The sequence below is a fragment of the Pipistrellus kuhlii genome, unplaced genomic scaffold (genome assembly GCF_014108245.1).
Source record: "Pipistrellus kuhlii isolate mPipKuh1 unplaced genomic scaffold, mPipKuh1.p scaffold_m20_p_6, whole genome shotgun sequence".
NCBI classification, from domain to species: Eukaryota; Metazoa; Chordata; class Mammalia; order Chiroptera; family Vespertilionidae; genus Pipistrellus; species Pipistrellus kuhlii.
Genome location: NW_023425562.1, coordinates 56118553 through 56145761, shown reverse-complemented (window position 1 = coordinate 56145761; position 27209 = coordinate 56118553). Strand labels below are relative to the sequence as shown.

General features: G+C 43.6%; 1 protein-coding gene and 1 long non-coding RNA gene across 5 annotated transcripts in view; one reads left to right on the top strand and one right to left on the bottom strand.

Moving 5' to 3' along the window:
* The window catches only part of LOC118708342 (zinc finger protein 420), a 38367-nt gene that overhangs the window by 3519 nt on the left and 7639 nt on the right, over positions 1–27209 (bottom strand). For 3 of the 4 annotated variants that reach the window (XM_036419636.2, XM_045574329.1, XM_045574328.1), the window contains 2 exons: positions 26293–26366; positions 24330–25480 (listed from right to left, as the gene is read on the bottom strand). In XM_036419636.2, the coding sequence (XP_036275529.2) occupies positions 24330–25480; positions 26293–26366 (1225 nt within the window). Of the gene's footprint in view, positions 1–3390; positions 3487–24329; positions 25481–26292; positions 26367–27209 lie in introns of all 4 variants that reach the window. The other variant, XM_045574330.1, reaches the window with a different exon arrangement.
* LOC118708354 lies at positions 4684–21816 on the top strand. Its single transcript, XR_004984550.2, has 3 exons — positions 4684–4698; positions 14133–14136; positions 21779–21816. It is a non-coding gene; the product is annotated as an uncharacterized LOC118708354 (long non-coding RNA).

Genomic DNA, 27209 nt, shown 5'->3' with positions numbered 1-27209 from the left:
ACACAAAACACACATGCAACCTTCAGGTCAAGATGGTGGTTAAAATAAATGTGGTACTGGCATTCTCCCACAACCATGTAAAAAATACAACTAAGTCTTCTCTCCAGTATGAAACTACAGAAAAACCATCATTCAGAACCACCTGACACCTAGTTGAGCAGAAGTGCTACAATTAAGGTTATAAAGAAGAAGCTTCACTGAGAAGCTTCATTGAGACAGGAGGTGCAAAGATGTTGAATGGACAGGTCCCACAGGGTGAAGAAAAATCATGAGGGACATTTCAGCTGCACACGTCAACTCTAAGGAGCTAGGGGGTCCCAGCCCCACACTAGGCCCACCAGTCCAGGGTTCCAGGATCAGGAATAGATGTCCCCATTAGTTCTTGCTATAAAAACCAGTGGGGATTATGGCTGAGTATGAAGGATAGCTGCTGGCGTCCAAATGAAAAGGGCCCACAAATGAATATACTCAATCACTCCCTCTGAGTTCCAGTGCTAGGGGAGCAATTGAAATCAGCCAGGGATATACAGGGAGGAAACGAAGTACCTGGCATTAATATGAAAGTTGCAGAAGCTTTCTTCCAAAAAGAAGTTTTGGTAGAAGCCACTGTTCCTTTTCTGAGTCCTTTCCTCACATAGCGGGTAGGCAGGTGCAATATCTAAAACTCCATCTACCTGGCTCACACTGCTTGTCCCACCCTGGAGATTTCCTGAGACCCCACACCATCTACTTGTAGGCCCACCAAGCTATTTTCACTGGCTTTTCAATATAAATAGACTGGCATATACTCAAGCAGCATCTGGCTTCAGAAAATGCCATATCTCTTGCTAAGTGTCCCCAGGATTGGCAATAGTGTCAGCTGGCCTTAGTTCTTAGTTTGGCCTTGCCTCAGAAACTCCAACCTCAGCATAAGTAGCAGACATATGCAGGTCCCTTCGTAGATCATGCCAGGTGACCCAGATAGAACACAAGCACTGGTTGACTTTGCCCTGCATTTCATGGAGCCCCAAGCCAGCACAACTGGCAGACACCTTCAGACCATGTCAAACCACTAACTAAACCACCTGCACAGGCAACAAACACAAGGGGCAGACTCAGCAGGCACCAGAACCACAATGAAGTAAGTCCTGCTGTACAAGGTGAGTCCTGCACAGCTAATCCTCCACAAGGATCACAGCAAATTTTTTCAACTGATTAGCCTTGGTCTAAATCCCTCTCATTGAAATTGCAACAGCAATCAAGGCTCAACTACAACAGGAGAATATACATAGCCTATATGGTGGGGTGCACCTAGACTGATCAGCCCAGATAAACAGGAGGCTATGCCACTGGATGCTACAAGACTGCATTATGCCACTCTTCCAAGCCTGAGAGATGTAGCAGCTCAACCTAATACATGGAAACAAACACAGAGATCTTTCCAAAATGAGGAGACAAAACATGTCCAAAATGAAAGAACAGAACTGCAGAAAAAAGTTAAAACAAAACCTAAACAAACAATCTAGTAGATGCAGAGTTCAAAACTTAGAGGAAAGTTCAATGAACTTAGAGGAAGAGTAGATGAACATAGAACTTCCAAAGCTTTAAAAAAAAAAAAAAAAAAAAAAAAGAACATGGAAACCGAAAAAACAACAACACACAAATAACAAAAAAAACAACACTCATAAATGAAGTATACACTAATTAAAATGTAGAATAATTTACAAGGAAATTAATAGTACAGTAGATGAAACCAATAATCAAAACAACAATTTGGAATACAAGAAAGCAAAAAACATCCAATCAGAACAGCATAAAGAAAAAGGCATCCAAAAAAATTATGACAGAGTAAGGTACCTCTGGGACACCTTCAAGCATATCAACATTCACATCATGTGGATGCCAAATTAATGAGAAAATAGAAGAGAAGGAGACTCATATATACTAATAACATTGTGATGGTTGAAAGTAGGAAAGCTGGTTTGGGGTTGGATGATAAAAATGAAAGAATTAAGAAGTACAAATTGGAAGTAACAGAATAGTCATGGGAATATAAAATGCAGCAAAGGGAATATAGTCAATAATATTCTAATAATTATGAATGGATATGACATTTATTAGGATGATCACTTAAGTTATATAAACACTAGGATGAACACCTGAAACTAATATACTGTATGCCATCTGTATTTGAAAAAATGACACACACACACACACACACACACACACACACACACACACACATACACATTATCCTTTCCATAATAGGTTTAACAGGCCATTAAAAATCTACCATAGCCCTAGTTGGTTTGGCTCAAAGGATAGAGTGTCGGCCTGCAGACTGAAGGGTCACAGGTTCGATTCCAGTTCAAGAGCACATGCCCAGGTTGCCAGCTCAATCCCCAGTAGGAGGCATGCAGGGGGCAGCTGATCAATTATTTTTCTCTTATCATTGATGTTTCTATCTATATCTTCTCCCTTCCTCTCTCTGAAATCAATAAAAATATTTTTTAAAAATCTACCACAACTCATTGTTCTTTGTGTTCTCCTGTACAAAGCAAGTTCATAAAAAAAATGGATGGAATCTGCTTCTCATGACCTTAAATAGCAACAAAAGATCACAAGGCATACAATGAAAGAGAAAAACATAGTCCAACCAGAGGAACAAAATAAGTCTCCATAAATTAGTCCTATGTTAATGAAGATCTATTAATTACCTGACAAAAAATTCAAAATAACCATCTTAAAGGGGCTCAATTGAAAAATAATGAAGAAAAAAAAACATAGAAAACTAAGTATTACCATCAAAACTATGCATGATAAAACTAAGAATGCATCTAAAAATATAAAAGAGAACCAAACAGATATTGGGAAATGAAGAATACAGTATCTGAATTTAAATAGAAACATCAGCAACAGACTTGATCAAGAAGAAAGAAGAATAAGATAACATGGACACCTATCCCCTAGTGTTCCTGGGATGTGGGAACCAAATTTTAGTATCTCAACCACTTCCCTCACAAACTACCTACATGAGGCAGAAAACAGATTTTAAAAATGGTTTAAGATTCACAAAGTTTCCCAGGTTCCCCAACAAAACGCAAGAGCAGTCAGGTCATACATCCTCACACTAACTGAAATGAAGAATAATTTACAAGGAAATTATTCTGTTTGAAGAGGACTTTGGCTCTCATTGCAAATGTGATGGAAGATCAAAGAGCAGAAGGAGAATCCTTAGATGTCACCTAAGTGTTGGAGAGAATCTGTCCCTCTAACACAGAAACAGAAATAAACCTCATCTCTAAAAAATCATTTCCAATAAAACAGATCTTTCCAGACCAGTTTAAGGTCTGATTTCCTCTGACTTTTGGCCTCCCACCTAGGTCAGTTGCTTCCTTCCTTCCCACCTACCTGGCTGGATGAATACAGTCTTTTCTTCCTTCAACTCCCAAGATTCCTCCTCCATTTGTTTCAAAAAATTGAGGTCTGGCTTAGACACAGAAAGGCCTGTTTATGAGGAAAAAAGGAGCATGAGTTTTAATGGAAATTCTCCAATTTCCAACCTGGTCTCTGTGCTCAAGTGACAGGATAGGACATTGTAGAATACCAGAATATCCTAGAAAATTATCCCCCAAATATTATTTTTTGACAGCACCTTTACCATACTAGAGACTACATTTAAAGTTTTCTGATCCTGATTTCCACTTTGCAAGTACAACAGCAAAACACCAATCTCTTTCCTTGAGAACACGGATCTGAAATTCTATCATAAAAAGCAGAAGTTACAAGCAGACACTGTACTAATGAAGAAAACAAAACCCTGTGGGTGGAGCAGAAATTCTGGAAGGAAGTAGTCCTCACCCAGGAATACCAGGTTACTGTAGTTCTGCATCATCACATCCATGTACAATTTCCGCTGAGCTGGGTCCAGGAACGCCCACTCCTCCTGAGAGAATTCTATGGCCACATCATTGAAGGTCAACTGTCCCTGAAATTAAAAAAAAAAAAAAAAAAATTACTCAAGTGGCCATGGGTAGAGTTCATCATGTGACCCAAAATAAAAACAGTTAATGGAACCAGTTTTGACTTAAAAGTATTTTGACACTAACATGCTCTAAGGCATTTTCAGATAGAAAGATGACATATGATCCACAAAACCACTAAAGAAGCTTTACTTTTCTGAAAGACAAATTTTAAAAATAAAGGCACCAACATAGGCATATCCACTATAGTTAAATCCTAGAGGATCAAGTACATATACTTCTTAGATTGAAAATTCATTCTAAGTGAAAACTAAACAGTACTTCTAAAATTTTAATATGTACAACAATAAGTGGACATAGAAACAAATGCAGATTCTTATTCAGAAGTTCTAGGGAGGGGCCCGAGTTTCCACAAAGTTAACCAGCTCACTTTTAACTACAGACGCCCATGTGTCTGAACCATGAACTGCTCCTTTAGAGAGCACTGAGTAAGCAAACACAGGAAAAAAATTCGTACACAGGATTTTGACTGAACAATTTTATGGAATTTACAGGTCTCATAAATTAGTAAGCCAACCAACCACAGTTCTTCTTTAAATTTTACTGTGTACTAGATATTATTCTAACAGTTTTCTATATATTAATTAATAAAACTAAGTCATCACAGAACAATGATATTCTTCTTCCTTTTTTCATGAGATTGTTTTGTAAAACATCCAGCAATTGACAGAGGCTGGTTATTACTCCAAACTTTATCTAGTATGTGTCTGTGATGCCTGTGGAATACAATAAAAGTTTATAAGTCTGAGGCCTGACTGATAAAAGCCTCCAACTTCAAAGCTTCTGTCACCGAGTAAACAAAAATAAGAGCGTTTATTCTGTAATGCAACCTTCAAGCAAAGTGAGGCTGAAAAGAAAAAAAAGAGTTTCCAGATAAAATGTGATTGTTTATGCACATTTTTCAAGATTTCTGTGAAGCCTGGCCAGTGTGGTTCATTGGTTGAACGTCTATGAACCAGAAGGTCATCGTTCAATTCACGATCAATTGCCGGGGTTGGGGGCTTGATCCCCAAAAATCTTACAAATTTATGAGACTTGGGGGGCATGCAGGAGGCAGCCAATTAATGATTCTCTCCCATCACTGACGTTTCTATCGCTCTCTCTCCCTCTTCCTACCTCTCTGAAATCAATAAAAATGTATTTAAAAAAATAAAAATGTAAATAAATAAACAAAATAAAAAGGAAAAATATTCTTGAGACAGTATAGGAATGTCACCACTCCTCAACCCCCATTCAAAAAACCAGAGGTAGCTGACAATATCTCCCTCCTAAAGGCCTGCTTTCTTAAAGATGTTGAAACTGCTGATGCAGCCGAAACCGGTTTGGCTCAATGGATAGAGCATTGGCTTTGGGACTGAAAGGTCCCGGGTTCGATTCCGGTCAAGGGCATGTACCTTGGTTGTGGGCATATCTCCAGTTGGGGGTGTGCAGGAGGCGGCTGATCGATGACTCTCTCTCATCGATGTTTCTAACTCTCTATCTCTCTCCCTTCCTCTCTGTACAAAATCAATAAAATATATTTTTAAAAAAACAAAAAAACTGCTGATGCACATGAGCAGTTGATGAAGGCTTGAATGCTACATGACCTTCTGGGGTGGCTCCAGTGAACTACACAGTCATTATTTCCCCCACAGTGCAGGCGCTAACAACCAAGCATCCAGTTGGAAAAGGAAATCACCCCCCGCCCTCCCCCGAAATGGGAATTTCCACCAAGAGGCCTTTTTCAAAAGGCGTACTTTGTCCCAAGTTTATTAAAGCAGCCAATCAGAACCACCCTTGAGTTGGTTCAGAGGACCTTCCTTTCTTCAGTGTGTTCTCCTTTATGCTCAGCATAAGCCTAATAAAATTTACCCAGAAGTTTCTCTGAAGGTTCCTCTTGATTTATATCTTGGGAAACTGAAAAATTTCAAATGCCAGTAGCATTTTAAAGAGGTAACTTAGACAATCATAAGAAAAACAAAGTAGTCAAAACCAGTTTGGCTCAGTGGATAGAGTGTCGGCCTGTGGTCTGAAGGGTCCTGGGTTCGATTCTGGTCAAGGGCATGTACTTGGTTGCAGGCACATCCCCAGTAGGAGATGTGCAGGAGGCCGCTGATTGATGTTTCTCTCTCATCGATGCTTCTAGCTCTCTGTCCCTCTCTCCCCTCCTCTCTGTAAAAAAAATCAATAAAATATAAAAATAAAATAGTAAAAAGAAAAACAAAGTAAGTAGTTGAAAACCACCTCACTAGGAAGGATCATCAAAGTAGAGAAGTAAAGGTTTGCAGCTTATAAACCCAGGAACTTTAGAAAGAAATGCCAACACAGAACTGACCTAAACAGAGCATTTACCTGAGGAGCAGCCATGTTGTCCTCTTCCTCTTCCGGCTCTGGGCTGTTTTCTCAGGCGACTTTATGTGGAGGAATTACACCTGCATCTTGAGGATATGCCGTGCTTCCAACACACTCACAGGCAGAAGGAACTTGAAATGCTGAAAAACATCACACACCCTTGTCCTTTGTCACAGGAGAGATTCAGAAACAATGAGATCCTACATGAAGACCAAACTGAGTTTTTTCTCTCCTTCTTTCCTGTGCTCTACCCTTCAACACATGCACAGATTCCGACACGGCAATGACAATGTGGACTGTTCTGCTCCTCCCAAACCAGAGAGAGCACCTGTTACGCACTGGGGCAGAGGGCCCTTCTGCTAAACCCTGGCCTCAATTTTGGATCACTTGAAGCACATTAAAACAAAGGTTCGGCCAGATGCCCGGCCACCTGTCCTGGACCTGCTCCTCCCTCCAGCCTCTCCCCAGAATCCACAAGTCTGCACCTTCACCTGTACTTCAGCCATGGATATATTCAAATAGTTGGGACTCACAACAAAGTGAACAGATTTTTCACGTTGTGGCTTTTGAATGTCTATTTACAAACCAAAACTTCACTCTCGAGAAGGGCCTGATAGTTCCCAGGGAGAATGTCACAATGATTGCTGATTGTGCCAGTGTGATTGAAGGAGCCGGTGGGAGCCGAAATGCCTTACCGAATGGGGACACCAAGAATTATTATGATTGGGATTCTGGCTACACATGCCATCAGCTAAGAAGCGAGGCCATTGTAGTTCAGCTGGCACAGCTGCACATTAAGTATTTCTCTCTCAGACCACAACCAGCGCGGCTAGAGAGTGGTCCATGAATCCTGAGTAGGGGCAACTGGGGATTGAGAAAATGAGACGTACACAGAGATTAGGAGGGGGAAAGCTGGGACTGACTGGAGCAGCTGGCCCTCTGATGGAGAGACAGTGACCCAGAGCTGGTGCGGCACCTTTATTATGTACAGTATAATTCCAGGAAGTTAGTTTACTAGAGTTTAAAACAAAGAAAACTATGTGAAATCATGGTTAAAGATCAAGCTGTAATTTTTCATTCTTGTGACTTCTTTATAATCGTCACTCCCGGCTAAGCGCGGATAATTGCATCCATTCCTTGAGCCTGGCTGAACTTAGATAATGAAACCCATCCCCTGGCACCTGAGCTAAGGGTCAGGCTGACAACCTACCTGCCTCTGGCACAGTGCGTTTCCAGGACATGGCTCTGCCGACGCCACTGGACTCAGCTGACAATAACCAAAGAAATGCCTTCCCAGGCGCTCTCTACAGTACATGATTGGGTCAATACGGTTATTATTTTGAGACTGGGACGATGGAAGCTATAGCTACTACACTGAGGTTTCCACCCACCAGCAACAGTGGACCATGGTGGCGGACAGAACTAAAGTCTCCTGCAAGTCCTGGCAGTTGGGTAACTTTTGAAAGACAGCCTGCCTCCTTCATCCGAATCGTTGGAACACACAACACAGAAAATGAGGTGTTCCACTGTGTCCACTTCGAGTGTCCTGAAGCGGAAATGAGTGTCCTGAAGGAGGAAAACAGCAAGGAGCCGGGCACAGGGGACACCAGCCCAGCCACTTAGCCCTTGACCCCCCCCCCCCCCCCCGCTGGCCCCCAGCAGCAGCTCACTGCCCTCCTGTGGGGACTCCGACTCTCGCTCATTCGGCGGCAGCTCCGTAAAGGGCTCTGATGGGCAGTAACATGGGGGCTCTGATGGGCAGTGACGTGGGGGCCCTGATGGGCAGTGACGTGGGGGCCCTGATGGGCAGTGACGTGGGGCCTGTGCGGCAGGCGTGTCCCCAGCAGGGCTTTGCCGCTGCCCCGCCCCTTCCTGCGGGGAGCAGGTTTGCTCCCAAGGACAGGAGGGGCCGCTTTTGCTCTCAATTTCTGTTCCCATCAGGCTGGTCTCCAGGGGGAGAAAATGGTCTTCAGTCTCCATCAGCCACCCAGCGTCCACACCCTACCTCTCATCTAACCCAGGCCCAGAGCAGGCGCATGTGGGCGGGCAGAGGGGACAGATAGGCCTCTGAGACCTGCGACACCCTTTGGCACCCTGGCAGCTGAATGGTTTTTCATTTCTTTTAGTTATTCCCCGTTTGCTGAATCCTAGGTGCTCAGGTCTTTTTGAAATGCTCAAACAGCACTTGTTTTAAAACCTTTGACACTCATCCTTCCTTAGTTTTGAACGGTCAAGCATGGGGTGGAGCGAGAAGCACGATGTCTCCCCAGCTGACAAGGACACTCCTCCAAGGAAGTTCAGCAAAACACAGGCGCAGAGCAGCCTGGCACTGAGCAGCGGCACTCAGTTGCTGGGTGGTGGATCCGTCATTTCTCGGTGAATCTGCCTCGGGAAGTGACAGGAAGCATCCACTACGCGCCCGAGGACGTGCTCCAATGCCTGTGTGGAACCTGCACATCTCCTTCGGCTGTGCCACGAGCAGGGCAGGCAGGAATGCAGGCCTGGGCCTGGGTGTGGCCCCGGTCATCCTCCATCCTCCAGGTCTGAGATGCTCCCCTCCTCCTCACTGAGCCATCTCGCGGCCTGCTCGGGCCCCCCGCTGTTGTCTCAGTCATCTCCATTTGGGTTCCCCTGTTCGCTCCCTGTGAAGCTCCCCAGATGCGGAGTCCTACACATCCTGTGACCCGCTGGGAGACGCACTCAGGGGTCCTTTCTCTGGCGTCTTAAAGACACAGTGGTTTGTTTGTACAAAGAGCAGGGCGGCTCGCTGCTTTCTCCCGGAGCCGAGGGACTGAGGGGAAGTGAGGTAGGGTCGGATGAAGGACTGTGGGAGCACGGCGGGAGAAGCCGGGCTCCTAGTCTCCCTGCCCCTCGCGCTCTGATCTGCCCTGCGTGGGATGAGCGCGGTTCCTGCCCACCCCGCCAGCCACACACGCACTGGGCAGCCGGAGGAGTCGGCAGGTGAGAGCAGAGGCTTTCAAAGCCTCACCTGTCCAAGGGCCTCTTGGTAAACTCTGAAGTCACCTGTCCAGAGAGGAAGCCCTCAGCGTGGACCCGGGGACATGGGGTGGGCCAGAGGATCTGTTAGCCCCGCTGCCCACACAGCACACCCACGGCCAGGCCAGGGCTGCATGCCGCCGGTCGCTCATCTTCCCTCCAACCCCCCAAAAGGGGCCCAGATTGTGTCAGCATTGGACCCAGCGGTCCCTTCCCACCAGGCTCCCCTCGTCCCTGCTGTCTCCTGGAGACCCCTCTGGGGTGTGCACCTTCCAGACGTCTGCCCTAGGTCTGTCTTGAGAGAACAAAATCTGCGCCCCCTTTCACCCCACTCCCCTCTGGCTCTTCAGTGGCTCCTACTATCGGAGGGAAAACGAGGCAGTTTGACGACATGGTGGCAGCTGGCCTCGCCCATACCTGTCTGGAGGCCTCACGGGCATGGATGCTGCTCTACACCCTGGGGAGCTCAGCAAATCCTGCACAGCTGCCCCCTGGGGCCAGGCAGGAGCTCTGCCCTCCTGATGGCCTCCTGACTGGGGAGCAGTTGGCTGGAGACCCACTGAAGGCCTATCACAGCAGACAGGCCCAGACTGAGGCCTGCAGCTCCAGGGAGTGAGGGGTGAGTCCCCAGATGACTGCCCATCTGCTGTTCTCCAGCTGGGCCTGCGGAGGACTTCTCCCCTGCGACCACCTGGACCAAACGGCCCCCAAACCAATAGACCAAGGGAGCCTATTGGGATGCAGGTGCAAGCTGGGCTGGCACTCAGCTGGAAGGGTTCCCAGACACCCGGTTAGAGGAAGGAGCCTGGGCCGGGCCATGGCCGGGCAGGGCTGGTGTGGGATGCTGCTCCCTAGCCTCTATGAGGACATGGCCTGGGTGGTTGTCCAGGTTGAGGAAAGGTCAGGTGAGGCTGGACCCTCAGTGGAGGTGGACAGGGGTGTTTGTGACCTCTGGCCCATTACTGTGACCCTTGTCAATTACAAACTAAAACAACAGCTTTGTAACCACCCCTAACTCCCATCCCCACCCCCTGGTCAATTAATGGTCCTGTGGGAGTGAAAGGCCACTTTCACAAGGGCTGAAGGGGTTGTGCCTGGTGGGACCCGTACCTGGTCAAGGTTCTGTTCAAGCTGCTGACTTGAAGCAGGTGTACTAGTGTAGCAAACACACAGCCATCTACACACACACACACACACATTGTTTTCCAATAGAACCATGAGCCCATGATGGATGTGGGACTCTTCTCAATTGCTCTTTAAATTGTCACTTTTAAAATCCTATTTAGTCTTAACTGGTTGGCTCAGTGGATAGAGCGTTGGCCTGTGGACTGAAGGGTCCCAGGTTTAATTCTGGTCAAGGTCATGTACCTTGGTTGTTGGCATATCCCCAGTAGGAGGCAGCTGATCAATGTTTCTAACTTTCTATCCCCCTCCCTTCCTCTATTGAAAAAAATCAATAAAATAAATCTTTAAAAATCTTATTTAATGACAAATACATTAAGTTTTTTTATTCCTAAAAAGAAAACACACACACACACACACACACACACACACACGATGTTCTACCCAAACCAGTTGTCCAACTTTGTGGGGGAGGGTACAGTAATGCTATTTCTTACAACTCATCAAGTGATCTAATGGAAGGAAAGCATGTAGCTAAGCATTTCTTCTGAAGCTTTTATGTTTCAAGATACTGGTTAAGATTTCCACTTATGAATTTTGAGGGACACAACTGAACCCCTAGAGTGTATGGGTGTGCATGTGTGTGTGCATGTCTATAAAAAGGTTGTCGCACATGTAGCTTTCTATAAATCAGGACCAAGTTAGGATCCTTAACTTTACTCCTAACAACTACCATTCCTAACCCAGGACAGCCATTAATCTTTTACTATACTGATGGGATTGGATTTTAATTTTAATAACTTTGTCATCTTCAAACAATCATTAATTCACAAATTTTATTTAACCCAATGTATTTTACTTAATTAAATATATTTTTATACTAAACAGTTCTATTTCAAAAATAGTCAATATTTAAAGACAATTATTTGGTAAGTTTTTTCACATCCATTTTTCCTTACTAAGTTCTGAAGCTTCCGGTGGGTATTTTCCACGGACAGCACATCTCAAGTGAGACTGGCCACAGCTCACAAGCGCAATGGCCACATGAGGAGACTGGCTTACTGAATGGGTCAGTATTCAAGTACAAACATGAAATTATTTTACTGCAACATGAGGGGAGACTATGGCCTGTGAAAATGCAACTTTTTTTCAGTGTATTAATACTTTCTTTGTGGCCAAGCATAACATCAGTTTTGTAACTGAACATGTTCTTAGAAAAAGAATACTTTTTTTGGTAAGATTGGAGTTGAATCTGTGTAAAGTTAATTGGAATGAATCATTAACTTTATATCATGGTGTTATTTGAGAGTCTTTTTGTTCCTGTTGTATTTGTCTAAAGAGCTTTCAAGTTCTGAGAGGGGAATTTTAAAAAACTCTCACTCTGGTATGTTTCTCATTTTCTACACACATTTTCAATCATTATTCATCTTTAGCTTTATTTGTCTTTTGTACTTACATTTATGACTACTCATTTACTCATCTCTGTGGTGTCTGGCATTAAAGATACAAAATGCCAGGCAGTGTGGCTCTCCAGGAGATCACCATGGGATACCCTGTCGGGGTACATACCCGGGTGGCAGGCTCCATCCCCAATAGGGAGCATGCAGGAAGCAGACAATCTATAATTATCTCTCATCGTTGATGTTCTATCTCTCTCTCCTTCTCCCTTCCTCTTTCTAAAATCAATAAAAACTTTTTTAAGACAAAAAATAAGACCAAGGCCTTACACATGTGGGGCAGACACCCTAATCAGGAGACAGACAATAAATAATGTCAACAAATAAATAAACAGAAAACTATCTGGGTCCGAGAAGCCCAGTGCAGACAAGTTACAATAGCGTGGAAAACTCACTGAAAGTTGGGAACAGGGGAACAGCCACTGCAAAGGCCCTTAGGCAGAAACCTGCCGATGTGTTTAAGGAACAGCGAGGAGGCCCCTGTGCCTGCAGCTGATGCAGGGAGTGGGAGAGAGCAGGAGATGGAGTGTAGAAGGGGCAAAGGGCCAGATGTTGTAGGGCCCTCTGGGCCATCTTAGCTTCACAGACTACATGTTTTATTATCTATCCAGTCATTCTTTAGGATACTCCATTTATTTAAATTAAGCTATTATAATATAATATTATTTAATGAGTAGTAGGCTCTGGCAATGAATTAGATAGATGAGGATCCTGTCACCCATATGGACCTCATAAACAGAGAAAATGATAGATAGATAGATAGATAGATAGATAGATAGATAGATAGATAAATTGGTAGAAAAGCAACAGAGCCAAAACCGGTTTGGCTCAGTGGATAGAGCTTTGGTCTGCAGACTGAAAGGTCCCAGGTTCGATTCCGGTCAAGGGCATGTACATTGATTGCGGGCATATTCCCATTAGGGGGTGTGCAGGAGGCAGCTGGTCAATGTTTCTCTCTCATCGATATTTCTAGCTCTCTATCCCTCTCCCTTCCTCTCTGTAAAAAATCAATAAAATATATATATTTTTTAAAGAGAAAAGAAAAGCAACAGAAACATATTTGTCCAATTACAAAATAAAATGCACATTTCCAATGTGCCAAACACTATCCCAAGCTCTTTCTGTGTATCTGTTCATTTTACTTCTTATGGCAATAATAGAAGTCCAATGAGAGATCGTGCATGGAGGGGTCCCTCAGTCCAGCCTGCGCCCTCTTGCAGTCCAGGAGGTATTATCCCCTTATCCTCACTCCTTATCGCCCACCTGCAGTGGCAGCAGGAGAAGCTTCTGGCTGAGCAGCGTCCCCACTGTGGGAGCGCACTGACCACCAGGGGGACAGCTCCTGCATTGAGCGGCTGCCCACTGTGGTCAGTGCACATCATAGCGACTAGTTATTCCCCATTTGGTCAATTTGCATATTAGGCTTTTATTATACAGGGTTACTAGGTAAATATAATGATTGACAGATGAGAGCCAGCAGAACTCAACCAGGACCAGGCCAGTCTTTCTTTCCTTCTCTGTCCCAGTACTACTTCCCAGTCAATACCCTGCTCCTCTCCCTCCAACTCCTTCACACTACAGTGTTGCCCCAAAGACTCCCAGGGCCTGGGGAAAACAGCTTTTACAATCCCTCGGGCCCCTCTGTTGCTAGTACCTGCTGGTGCCTGTGCTGGTGAAGGGCCACAAGCACCTGACCCTGCCTTACACCATGTCCCTTACCTCTAGTCCCTAGAACCTTCCGCTCCTGTGCCTGTGGAGCACTGACTCACATTGGTGAGTTTTTCACTAAACTGAGGCCCATGGAATTTGTTGAGCAGACAGGTGGCATGAGAGGGCTGTAAGCAGAGATGGTTGGGTCAGTTCTGGGTGCATGAGAGGCGGACAGACTGAAAGCCACATTGTGGTTCAATGAGGACCCAGGGACAGAGGACAGAAGCTGGGCTAGCTGAGAACCATGGGGATGGAGAGGAGAGGATTGCTGGGTTCAGAGGTCAGGAAACAGTAAGAAAGGGGCTGGAGACTGGGAAGCTCAGGAGTGGGAGACGGTGTTGGCACAGAGAACCTTGGGTCTTGTCCAATGACTGAATAGACAGAGGGGACGCTGGGTAATGAGAAAGATGAAGGAAAGACAGTGAGCTCAGTGGGAACTGTGGGTGTGAAGGGCCACCAGGGAGATATTTGGGTCCAACAGTGTATAAGTCAGGAGAGTGTGGCCTCATGGAGCATGGAGAGGGGAACCCTATGCAAAGCCCTCCAAGAGTGAAAATGCTCAGGGTGTTCCAGTGAGTTTAGCCAGACTGCACTGGGTGTGGGAGAAGCCTTGAAAAATAACACAGAAAACTAAGACCTCAAACACCAGGCAAGGGTGCCGGGACTTCCTGCCCAGGGAAGCAGCATCATGGGACACCTGTGATGGAAGAAAGAACCTGGGAACAGGTGTGGGGCAGGAGGCAGGTGGGTTGAAGGGGGCGGGGGTAGGAAAATCCCAGTGAGTCCTTCATGAGCAGAGAGCTCTAACAAGAAACACGTTGTAGTGATCACTTGCACACATAGCACCTCAGTGACTTAGGTCTTGTGCTGGGCTTCCTACAAATTCACACACTTCATTGCCAATATGGAGCCTTAATTATCCATTTCACAGACACTGAACCCAAGGCACAGAAAGGTAAATAATTTGCTGAAGTCACACAGTTTGTGAGTCACAGAGCCAAGATTTGACGACTCTGTGCCTTCTGCTACCAGCATCTGAGCCTTTCACTCTTCTGCCTCAATTTCCTGATCTGTCCAAAAGATACTGGTAATCATCCTTCTACCATAGAACTCTGTCCCCAGATTTATTAAAAGGACACAAGCATTCCCTGCATCTTTTCCTGGAATTCTCAGTGAATTATCTAAAATATATAAAATGACACACACAGATTTAGGCGCTGAAATCTTAGAAGTAAATGTTAGCTATGGAAATGTTGATCAAATTACTTCACCATAAAAGATGAGCTCTGTGCCCTGACCGGTTTGGCTCAGTGGATAGAGCATCAGCCTGACTCAAGGGTTCCTAGGTTCGATTCCAGTCAAGGGCATGTGCTTTGGTTGTGGGCACATACCCAGTGGGGAGTGTGCAGGAGGCAGCTGATGGATGTTTCTCTCTTATTGATGTTTCTAGCTCTCCATCCCTCTCCCTTCCTCTCTGTAAAAAAAATAATAAATAAATAAATAAAATATATATTTATTTTTAAAAAGAAGAAGCATCAAGACCATATAGTCCACCTTTCAACATCCTCAGACAATGGAGAAAAGGTAGTTGAGGGGAACACTATTGTAGCTCAATTTAACAAATCATATAAAATAAAAGAGCTACTGAATATTAGACTAACTCACTAAAACTAGGTTCTGACTGTTAAGAACATAGACATCCTTACTAAGTGCACACTGAAACAGCCTAATATTATTTACTATGTTGCAACAGACATTTCCACATATGATAAAGAGTAGAAAGAACATTAAACTAAACACAATATAACTAAAAAAAAAAAGGGGGGGGGGATTTTAAAAAATATGATGACTTATGAGTGTTTTTTTAATTTAAGCTACATCATATTTTTTTTTTAAATGATGAGCTGTGCCGAAACCGGTTTGGCTCCGTGGATAGAGCGTTGGCCTGCGGACTGAAGGGTCCCGGGTTCTATTCCAGTCAAGGGCATGTACCTTGGTTGCAGGCATATCCCCAGTAGGGGGTGTGCAAGAGGCAGCTGATCGATGCTTCTCTCTCATCGATGTTTCTAATTCTCTATTCCTCTCTCTTCCTCTCTGTAAAAAATAAGTAAAATATATATATTAAAAATGATGAGCTGTTATGAGATGTCACCAATGTTTATTTCAGAAGTTAATGACCTTTTACAAAAAAGCAACAATTCAATAAACAAAGATTTATTTCAATATGCTTTTAAAAACACAAAGAAGTGAATGCAAGAGAGGTAGAAAGAAAAATGTAAATCTATTTCAAATAAATAAAAGACCAACACTTTAATATTCTTTGAAAAGGCATCAGATAGTGATAGTCTTCCCAGTTCACCTCTCCAATCTAGAAAATGAGAAGAGACCCAAGACAAGTCTCTCCCTTCTGGCTGAACAGGGGTTGCAAATGGAAGCTATCCAGTGATGCAAATGAGAATTGGAGTTCTGCAATTCTCATTCTCATCTGCATAATTGAAATAATTAAGCAAATGTTAAAGTACACAGCTTATAAAGCCACGGTCAACACATAACAACTTAATCATCCACATAACATCAATTCTCCACTCATCCAGATCTGGGTTCCTTTCTTTCTCCATGATGGTGTATTTCTGCCTATCAATCTATTTAGCTCTCTCCTCTGTTGTCCTTTCCTGTGTACCTCCTCTTTCCTCCCATCTCTTCCACCCCTTTTCTCTCTTCCTTTCCTTATACCTGTCCCTTGAAACTCCTGAAACCTCTTTCACTTTCCATAGCACCTTCTCCCTACTCTTTCTTTGTTCCGCATCTCCCTGTATCTCAGCCTCTCTCCCCCATCTCCGGGTCCCCTCTGCTTCCAGTCACCTTGTCTTTCAGGCTACACACCCTCTGCCCCACTCACGAGCTTTTCCACCTGGCTAAGCTCTCTGTACTGTTTCTACCTCTGCTCTGCCATCCCTCCCTCCCTTTCCCTTCCTGCACTGGGCTCCTCCATCCCTTTTTCTCCATCTGGAGTGCCGTGCGTGGCCTTTGTGGCCTCGCTTCTGCTCACCCGGGGCTCCCATTCCTCCAGGGTCCTCTATTTTCTTTCAATGTCCATTTGCTGCTACTTTTCCGAGTTACTCTTTCACACTTTGGGCCTTTGCTGCGCTACAAGGCCCTCCCAGAACCTCAATATTGCCGTCTCTTTGTGGACTGACCTCACTCCTCTATTATGTCTCAGTGGATCTCTCTCTCGGTCCTCCTCAGCCCCGCACTGGGCCGCTTTCCCGGCCTCCCCGTCGCAGTCGCCGCTGGCACAAAGCCACTCCCTGGGAGGGGGTAGAGTAGGCGACCGCTTCTTGGGACACCCCGTGTTTTCGGTCCTAAATCCCATCTCCCTGAAAAGTGTACTCTCTTTGGCATCCGGCCTCTTACTTATGAAGTGGGAGGTGGCGGGAGGGGGTGTCTTCAAAGGGGAAGGGGGCTCTGCAGATTCCCAGGCCAGGGAGCGATCGGGCTCCGCGGACCCACCACTGCGAGGCTGGGGAGGGGGGCAGAGGGTTTGCAATCATCCCCGAGACCTTACATGGCCCGGGATGGGGCAGGGTGGCTGGCCAGTGAAAAGACTACGCGCGGGGCCGGCGTGCAGCGGCCCCAGGAAGAGAAGACCACGGGCAGGGCCGGCCGGCTCAGAAAGAGTTTAACCAGAAACTAACGCGGACCCTCAACCCGGAAGCGAAGCCCTCGGGGGGGTCGGGAGGCGAGACTCACCGCCGTTGGAGACGCGGGTTTGGGGCTTTCGAGGTCCGACGCGACCCCAGGCTTCGCGGGCGAAGGGCTGTGAGCCGAGATGCTCTCGGGCTTGCACAACAAAGGCCAAAAGTCGCAGACCCAGAGTGACCTTCCCCCTGCGCGAGCCGCTTCCGGGTCCGGAAGACACTGCGCGTGCGCGGCGCCGGCCAGCGGGGGCGGAGTGCGGGCTCGGGGCGGCCTGGACGCCGCGGACAATGGGAGGGTGGCCAGCGCCGCGCCAGAGCCGGTGGCACAGACCGCGGGAGGGGAGGGGAGGGGAGGGGAGGGGAGGGGAGGGGAGGGGAGGGGAGGGAAGGGGAGGGGAGGGGGAGGGGAGGGGAGGGGAGGGCGGGGGTTGGGGCCTGGCCGAGGGAGGGGAGAGGCCGCGGAGGCGGGTGCGGAGGGCCTGCGGGAGGACGGGGTGGCCCCGCCGCTCGGAGGGGCGTTGACCCGGGGAGGGTGGAGCGGGCGCTCCGCAGGGGACCGGTTCGGCGCTGCGAGGGTCAGTGTCTGGACCCTGGCTCCCGGCCATCTGGCTCCGAGGTTGTATTTTCTGAGCTCGGATCCTGTTCAGTTTCTTTTGTGAAGCGGGGCTACTCCCTGCCGTTTAAGTTGGTGTTTCAAACGGTTGAATGTAAAATGTAGAGTCCTCTGTTTCAGTTGAAAGCTAACGTGTCTTTGTTTTAAGAGCCTGAAAACGGATTTACTCAAATCTGCGAGTGGGAAGTGGGTGGTGGACACGCCTGATTCAGCAGAGATGCCAGCTGAACCGCAGCACTGGAGTCTGGGAAACTGCACTAACATTGCAAGTTGTGGAGGAGGTCTCATGAATTACCTTTATTTTATTTTATTTTTAATTTAAGCAGTGATATGAAGCAAGGAGTGCAGTTGTCTGTTCAGGGGATGCAATCTTGAATGTGAAATTCAAAATTCTACTTTTGCAAAATATGCCACTACATCCCAACATATATCAGCACATTATTTCCATTTCTATTTCCCAGTCACGCTGGACTCAGTCTTGTGCTCGGGTTCAGAGGATTTTGTGTTATGGGTGGGGTGTCCTCCATGTCCTTACCTCTTGCTGGGTGCAAGTGGAGCTCTTGGGATGACACTGGAACAAGAATTTCCTGAGGCCCCCACTGGAGGGGGAGGTATCCAGAAAGCATTATTGATGAGGTAACATTAAGGGATTTCCCTTCCAAGGTCCGTCTCCCTCTGTCCCACCATGGGAAAAGTCCCATCTTTGTCTTCAGTCCTGCTAGAAACAAAGCCACTGCCCAGAGTTTCCATCCCATGTTAAAAGCACAATCCAGTCCCGGCTCTGGCTAGCTTAGCTTGTGTTCCCAGCTGCAGTCTATTGTGCATGGGGTCCCCAAAGCCATGGGCCATGCAGCTTCTAGGGACACTTGCCGAGTGATGCAAGTCACTTAGCAAGTGGGTACAAAGGCAAGCAAGAGGAACAAGAGAATTCCTTTGTCTGGGGATTATGTATTCCCGGATGTTCTTGAGCTTGCATTGGGGTCCACCCTCCTGCCAATAATCTTTGTTCCCAGGCTAGACTGACAGGAAAGCACTTTCCCTAACCATCTCGACTTCACTGCACATGCACAGATTTCCCCCTTTGTTCACCCAGTGATTTGCAGGGAATAAGCCTGTAGTTCCCTGGTGAGAGTGAACTCACAGCTTATTGGTGAGATTCCCAAGAGGACCATGCTTATAAAGTCTGGCCTTTCCTTTGCTTTCTTCCTATTTTTAATATTAATAAACTAGGTAACATAAGGACAAGAGCTGGAAGGATGAAGCATGTGATTGAAAGATGAAACAGAGTGGGCCGGAGACCGGGATGCCAGGACACAGGTGTTATTGAAGAGAAGAGTACTACTGCCGGCTGCTTCCAGAGGAAGAGAGCAAGGGCTGGGGTGCACCACCTTTTAAGGGGAGGAAAAAGAGGGGACCGGGCTTAGGGCACTCAGCACACACTGATTGGTGGTTTCACATAAGGCACATGATTAGGAACCTAGGGACTTAGGAACCAGGGGCTTAGGGTATTTGGCAGGAGCTGATTGGTGGTTCAGTGCTCAGGAATGTCCGGCTGCAGGTGGAATTTACATCCGTCCGTCAATTGGAGGAAGGGAGGATCTATCAGTGATAATTTAGGTAACCATCTATTTAAATTTTTTTTTATTTTTATTAATCCTCCCCTAAGGATATTTCCCCAATGATTTTTAGAGAGAGTGGAAGGGAGGAGAGACAGAGAGAAACAACAATGTGAGAAACACATCGATTTGTTGCCTCCCACATGTCCCCGACCAGGGCCGGGAGCCTACAACAGAGGCACGTGCCCTTCACCGGAATCGAACCCAGGACCCTTCAGTCTGCAGGGCAATGCTCTATCCACTGGGCCAAACCGGCTGGGGCTAGGTCACCACATACAGCAATAACTTTTACAAAATAAATATAAATTATATTGGTATTTATATATTCTATGCTTGAGAATGAAAAACTCAAAATACCTTTGTTGAGATAAACTTTTCTGCCATCGTAATTCATTTGTCATTAACTTCCGTATATAATACAATTTCTAATTCACTTTATATAAGAGTAACTAGAGTGTTTTTATCTGTATACTTTTAATATTTTTTGTTTTTTTTCTACTTATGAGATTCTCTTAGTGTGGATAATAAACCATAATAATCCCTTTGGAAAACACTTGATTTTGTTTCCACCTTTCAAATACTTTTACAATATTTCTAAGGGCATTTGGTAGATATTTCTATCCTATTTTAGATGAACCCTAAAGAAAAATAAAGCAATCTTATCAAATTTCCAAAGGTCTCATTTAAACCTTCAATAAATTTTAAGGCAATATCCATGAGATAATATCCATCATGAAATACATATTTCTTTCAAATCTGTACATGTGGAACATTTCTGAACAGTAAGAATAAGATAAAGGCAGTTTTAAGCATTGGTTATAGTCTTTCCATGTTCATTATATTTTACTTAATATTTGTAATGTTTGAAAATCATTACTCATAAAGTTTATAAGATTTCATTCCAAACTTAATATCATGATGATCCCTGAAGTATTGAGATTTGGATAAGAACTTTGTCATGCATAATATATATTTAAGATTTTTTAAAATGTATATTTACTGACGTTTGGTAATGCTTGATTTTGGTAAAATACATTGCCTAATTCATTGTACTAATATTTTAAGACACCTTCCCCAACTAGGAGTTTCTCATGCTTAGTGAAGATTAATCCTTCCTAAAGACCTTCCAAATTCATTATATTTTAATCCCCCCTAATATTGTAAGGTTTCTAGTTTGCTATAAAATTATAAATATTTCTAAATTACCCATTTAAATCCATCACTTCCCTTTTCTTCTGAATATATGAGTACATACATACACAAACTTCTTCCTCATTATTCCTCTTACTCCTAAGTTACGGTATTTTTCGGACCATAAGACACACTTTTTTTCCCCCAGAAGTGGGGGGGAAAAGTCCCTGCGTCTTATGGTCCAAATATAGCCTACACATATACTTTAAAAAAAAAGTTTTTTTACTTGCCCGGCTCTGTGTGGTCTCTGTGTGCTTGCCCGGCTCTAAAATGGTTCTAAATGCTGCTGTTTACTTTACAGGGTTGATTACATGTGTTTATGACTGTGATGTTGGGTTTTACTGAACATAAAATATTTTAGGACACTATTTGTTTCAGAATCTTTTTTTCTTCATTTCCCTTCTCTAAAAACTGGTGCGTCTTATGGTCCGGAGCGTCTCATGGTCCGAAAAATACGGTATGTTTTTATATTACTGTATTTACATACTGCATTCATTGCAGAACGAAACCAAATATATCTATTTGTTATATAGACTCAGAAAAAGGACATATGATATATATATACATATGTATATTATATGTCCAAGAGATGGCTTGTAGTTGGTAGTTGGACATCTTTAGAGCTGCCATAGAAACAGGAGAGGCTCCCGCCACCATCATTGCGCTCTCCAGTTGTGAGCCTGGCTTCTGGGCTTCTGGCTGAGCAGTGCTCACCTTTGGGAGCACACTGACCACCAGAGGGCAACTTCCTGCGTTGAGTGTCTTCCCCCTGGTGGTCATTGTGAGTCATAGCAACCGGTTGTTCCACCATTCATCGATTTACCTATTACCCTTTTATTATATATGATAAAATGTAATGAACATGCAGAAATTCAAAAATAAGGATTCTAATCATACTTCTTTAGGTTTTGTAAAATTAACATTTGTAAGGAAAGCCACTGGTACTGGATGGTGCCCAGCTGTTACTCAAAAGACCACAGGAAATTTGGAAATAAAAGTTTGTAACTTATAAGCATAGAAGAAGTACACAGCATGCCTGCAGGGGCTAACACAGTCAGGACAAAACAAAATGCAGGAAGAGAGTGGCAGTACACAAAAGTGTAGGCTTGAATTAGGATCACTATGTGGAGTGCGTGGGGCTCTCGAACTAGGTCCAGATTGTTCAACTCAAAGTAAAATCAGCAAGGTTTGGCTAGCTCTTCAGAAATCTTACATAAGGGCATATAAATTGAAGGCCCTGAGGTGCACAAAGGACTATTGTTCACAAGAACTAATGTTCACTGTAAGCTGGTGTCTGTGTGTAGTAGGGATTCATGGGAGTTCAGTTCTTAACTATACAAAATAAATGATAATGCTGAAACACCACAGACCTTTACATAAGCCCACAACAATACTCCCACTAGATATTTTTTGTAACCATCATAATGTCCCAGCAGGCACAATGAATAAAAAGATACATTATGGGTAAACTCTTTATACATTATTTAAGGTTTAAGGCCTGTGAGTAAATGATGACACTCCATTGCATTACAAATTGCATATTTTAACATATTTCAACTACTTCACCTTTATTAATGAACACATAGTCCACACATAGTCTAAATAAAGTATTGCTCACTGTATTGCCTTAAGTTGAAACATACATTATAAGCATTCAAAAAATAACGAAATGAATTAAGATATAAATCAAATTAATACTTTTGTTTCAAAAAGCCACAAATAACTGTTTGTAATACAAAAGGATTCCGTGGAGACAATTACATTTGTCCTAATATTCATTCCCTTGGTATTTTGATTTATACTAAAAAATCATGTAACTTTCCTTACTAGATTCTCTAAAATAGTATTCTGATTTAAAGTCATATTTGAAGTGTTACTGACTTACTACTTTCTACTATGAATTCTCTGATATTATACATTTAATTTTATTAAAGTCACTTTCAAGCACAAATTCTATTTCCTGAAATACATATTTTGAGAAAATAATTTTTATCATTTATTACAAAGGTAGAAATTCTCGCCCTAAACGGACTGGCTCAGTGGATAGTGTGTCAGCCTGCAGACTCAAGGATCCCAGGTTTGGTTCCAGTCAAGTGCATGTGCCTTGGTTGCAGGGACATCCCCAGTAGGGGGTGTGCAGGAGGCATTTGGTTGATGTTTCTCTCTCTCATCAATGTTTCTGATTCTCTATCCCTCTCCCTTCCTCTCTGTAAAAAATCAATAAAATATATATATTTTTTAAAAGTAGAATTTCTCATAAGTATGCATTCTCTGATATGCAGAAAGATTGTAGGTCCAGGTACAGGGTTTGCACATTCTTCAACATTTTTAAGTTTTCTCCAGTAAAAATACTTATGTGGCAGTTAAGATGTACCAGTAAATGCTGAAAACAATCTTTGCTGAACTTCTTATATTTGCATGGTTTCTCTTCACTATAAATTCTCTAAAGCAGCGGTCACCAACTGATGGTCCACAAATCACTGGTGGGCCATGAGGTCTGAAAGGTTGGCGAAAGTAGATTGAGGCTTGAGCAATGGTCAAAGTTTGCCACATTGTTTATATTTGTGTTCTTTCAGTAAAGCATAAATTATGTGATATTGATTAAGGTTTCAACACTGGGTAAAGGATTTATAAAATTCTTTGCATTGTAAGGCTTCTCTCTGGTATATTTAGTGAGGTTTGGGCAATGGTTCGAACTTTTTCCATATCTTTATATTTATACTGGAGGACTGATGCACAGAATTTGTGCATTGGAGTAGGGGTGAGGGTCCCAAAGCCCGACTGGTGCCCTCTTGCAGTCTGGGACCTTTCAGGAGATATCTGCCTGCTGGCTTACGCCCACTCTCCAACAGCTGGAAATCCCTCTCGCAGTCCGAGACTCCTCACTGCTTACCGCCTGCCTGCTCGCTGCTCTTTACTGCTTGGCTCACTGCTCCTTAGCGCTGCTTCGGAGGCTGGAGAGTCTCCCACCACCACCACTGTGCTCACTCGATAGCCATGAGCCCCCCTGTGGGAACGTACTGACCACCAGGGGGAAACTCCTGTGTTGTGCGTCTACCCCCTGGTGGTCAGTGAGCATCATAGCAGCCAGTTATTCTGGTTGTTCTGCCATAAAGGTCGCTCAGGCTTTTATTATATAGAGTGCTTCTATTCACCATGAACTTCCCAATATTGAGTATAGCTATAGCTTCACATTTGTAAAGCTTCTCTCAGGTATGCATTCTCACATGTTTGGTAAGATGTGAGTGGTGAATAAAGGCTTTGCCACATTCTGTGTTTGCAAGACTTCTCTCTAGTTGAGTGCTCTGATGCTATAAAGGTTTGAACATGATGTGAAAACATTGTGACATCTCCATATTTATAAGGGTTTCTATCCTGTGTGAATTCTCTGATGTTTGAAAAAGGCTGAATACCAGCTAAAGACTTTGTCACATTCTGTACATTTATAAGGTTTCTCTCCAGAATGAATATTCTGATGCTGAGTAAGATGTGAGCCCCGGGTAAAGGCTTTGCCACATTCTCTACATTTATAGGGCTTCTCTCCAGAATGAATTTTCTGATGTTTAGCAAGTTGTGAGCCCTCGATAAAGGCTTTGCCACATTCTCTACATGTATAAGGCTTCTCTCCAGAATGAATTCTCTGATGTTGAATGAGATTTGAGCTACGGATAAAGGTTTTGCCACATTCTCTACATTCATAAGGCTTCTCTCCAGTATGAATTCTCTGATGTTTGGAAAAGGCTGAATACCAGCTAAAGGCTTTGCCACATTCTCCACATTTATATGGCTTTTCTCCAGAATGAATATTCTGATGTTGAGTAAGATGTGAGCCCCGGGTAAAGGCTTTGCCACATTCTCCACATTTATAGGGCTTCTCTCCAGAGTGAATTTTCTGATGTTTAGCAAGTTGTGAGCCCTGGGTAAAGGCTTTGCCGCATTCTCTGCATGTATAGGGCTTTTCTCCAGAATGAATCCTCTGATGTTGAGTAAGATTTGAGCTCCGGATAAAGGTTTTGCCACATTCTCTACATTTATAAGGCTTTAGTCCAGTATGAATTCTCTGATGATGGCTAAGGTTTGAACAGTGGCTAAAAGCTTTGCCACATTCAGTACATTTATAAGGCTTCTCTCCAGAATGAATTATCTGATGTCGAGTAAGATGTGAGCTCTGGATAAACGTTTTGCCACATTCTCTGCATTTATAAGGCTTCTCTCCAGAATGAATGATCTGATGCCGAGTAAGATGTGAGCTCTGGATAAAAGCTTTGCCACATTCTCTACATTTATAAGGTTTCTCTCCAGTATGAATTCTCTGATGTAAAATAACATTTGCCTGCCACCTAAAGGCTTTATCACATTCTTTGCATTTGTAAGGCTTCTCTGCAATATGGATTTCCTTATGTATATTTAACTTAGAGGACTGACTAAACACTTTCATGTAGTGATTACATGGAAAAGACTCCTCCTCAATATGAGTATTTTTATGTTCAGTAATATTTGATGATTGGTTGACAGACTTGGCACATTCACTAAATCTTTTTGCCTTCTCTACAGCATGAATACTCTGAGGTATAAAAACATTTGAGTGTTTTTCAAAGACTTTAGGACATTTATACTTGTTCTGTGAAAGCTGAGCTCTTTGATAGTTATTAGAATTTGACCCTTGGTTAAAGTTTTCCCAAGATTCATTGCACTGGTGACTTCTCTCTTCATTATATGTACTCTGATAATAATTTAAGAGATAAAAACTTTTAGTGAGGGCTCTAATATCTTTGCATATGTACAATTGTTCCCAATTGCCTATTCTGATACGATACATATTGTATATATATCCAGTCACATTTATGAAAATTATAGACTTTGGGAAAAGAAATATTTTTCCATGAAACAATAATACAAAATTGGTTAAGGGGTTTACAAATTCATTTATAACTTGTATCTTCATTTTTAAATATCTCACTTTTAGAAATATTTGACTGTTTAATCAAATGCCACATTAAATCATTCAAAAATTATTTGCACAGTGGACTAGGTGACTTATCCAATATTACAAATTTTTCTTCAGAGAATATGTATTCATTTATTTATTTTAATTCCCACATGAGAAAAATGTTTATTAATTTTTAGAGAGAGAAAAAAAGGGGGAGAGAGAGAGAGATAAAAGATAAATTGATGTGAGAGGGAAAGATTGGTCAATTGCCTCCTTCCTACACCCGGACCAGAGATTGGACCCTAAATCTACATGTGCCTCAACCAGCATCAAAACCACAACATTTCAGGGTGAAACTTCAACCAACTGAGCCACAGCAGCCAGAGCAGAGAATATATACTTTAAAATTTTTTTTCTTTATTTTTTATTTTTTGGTTCAGAAACACATTATTTTGCCAATGTAACTGATGTCAAGTAGAGGGTAACTGCCCCACTTTGGCCATATTCATCATGACTAACAAGGTTTCTTTTTCTTAATAATCCCCTGCACATTACAAAATTTTCATTCAGTGTAAATTCTCAATGCCACATCTGTTATATCTTACCTGTAACATTTTCTGGAATGATACTTCTCCACTTGACTTTGGCAACAAACCCTGGGTGACTTGAGAAGATATAGCTGAAATATAACAAATTAATTATAAAATATACTTAGGTAAATGTACAGAATTAATACCTGTAAGAAGACTCCAGTGAGATAGAAAAATAGGAAACACAAAACTTTCTTCCTCCATGGAGATGTTAACTTACCAACAATTATTGACCCAATTACCTTCTAAAGTACTTCAGAAGCCAGTTCAAAGATCACAATATCAACCAAAAAGCACAAAATAAAAAAAGTCATATCAAAGAGGGAAACAAGTTACCTACATTTACCCATAATGCCTAATCACCCTTTCTGACGCAGGAATGGGAAAATATCATGGGCTCTAAATAAAAGCAAAGTATTTTTTAAACTTGGAAGTTACACAAAACTCACACATGCAGTCTTCTGATTAAGACAGACATGTAGGTAATTGTGACACTGGCAACCTCCCACAACCACATAAAACACACACACACACACACACACACACACACACACAGACAGACAGACAGAAACGAAACTATAGGAAAAGCATCTTTCAGAACTGACTGAAACCTAACTAAATAAAGTTGTAAAACTAAGGACATAAGGAAGGCTTATCCAGACTGGTAGGAGATGCAATGTCACAGAAAGGACTGGGCCCATGTGGTGGATAAAAATCACCAATGACATATCGGCTGCAGAGGTCACATCTGAGGAGTAAAGGGTCTCCGCCCCACAGAAGGCCGGCCAGCCCAGGGTTCCAATGCCATGAAGAGACATTCCCATTACTCTGGCTGTAAAAACTAGTAAGGATTGTGGTTGAGTGAGATAGAGAGCTGATGGATCCCTAGGCGATCCTCTTAAAGAGCTCATGCTCTGACTTATTCAGATTCA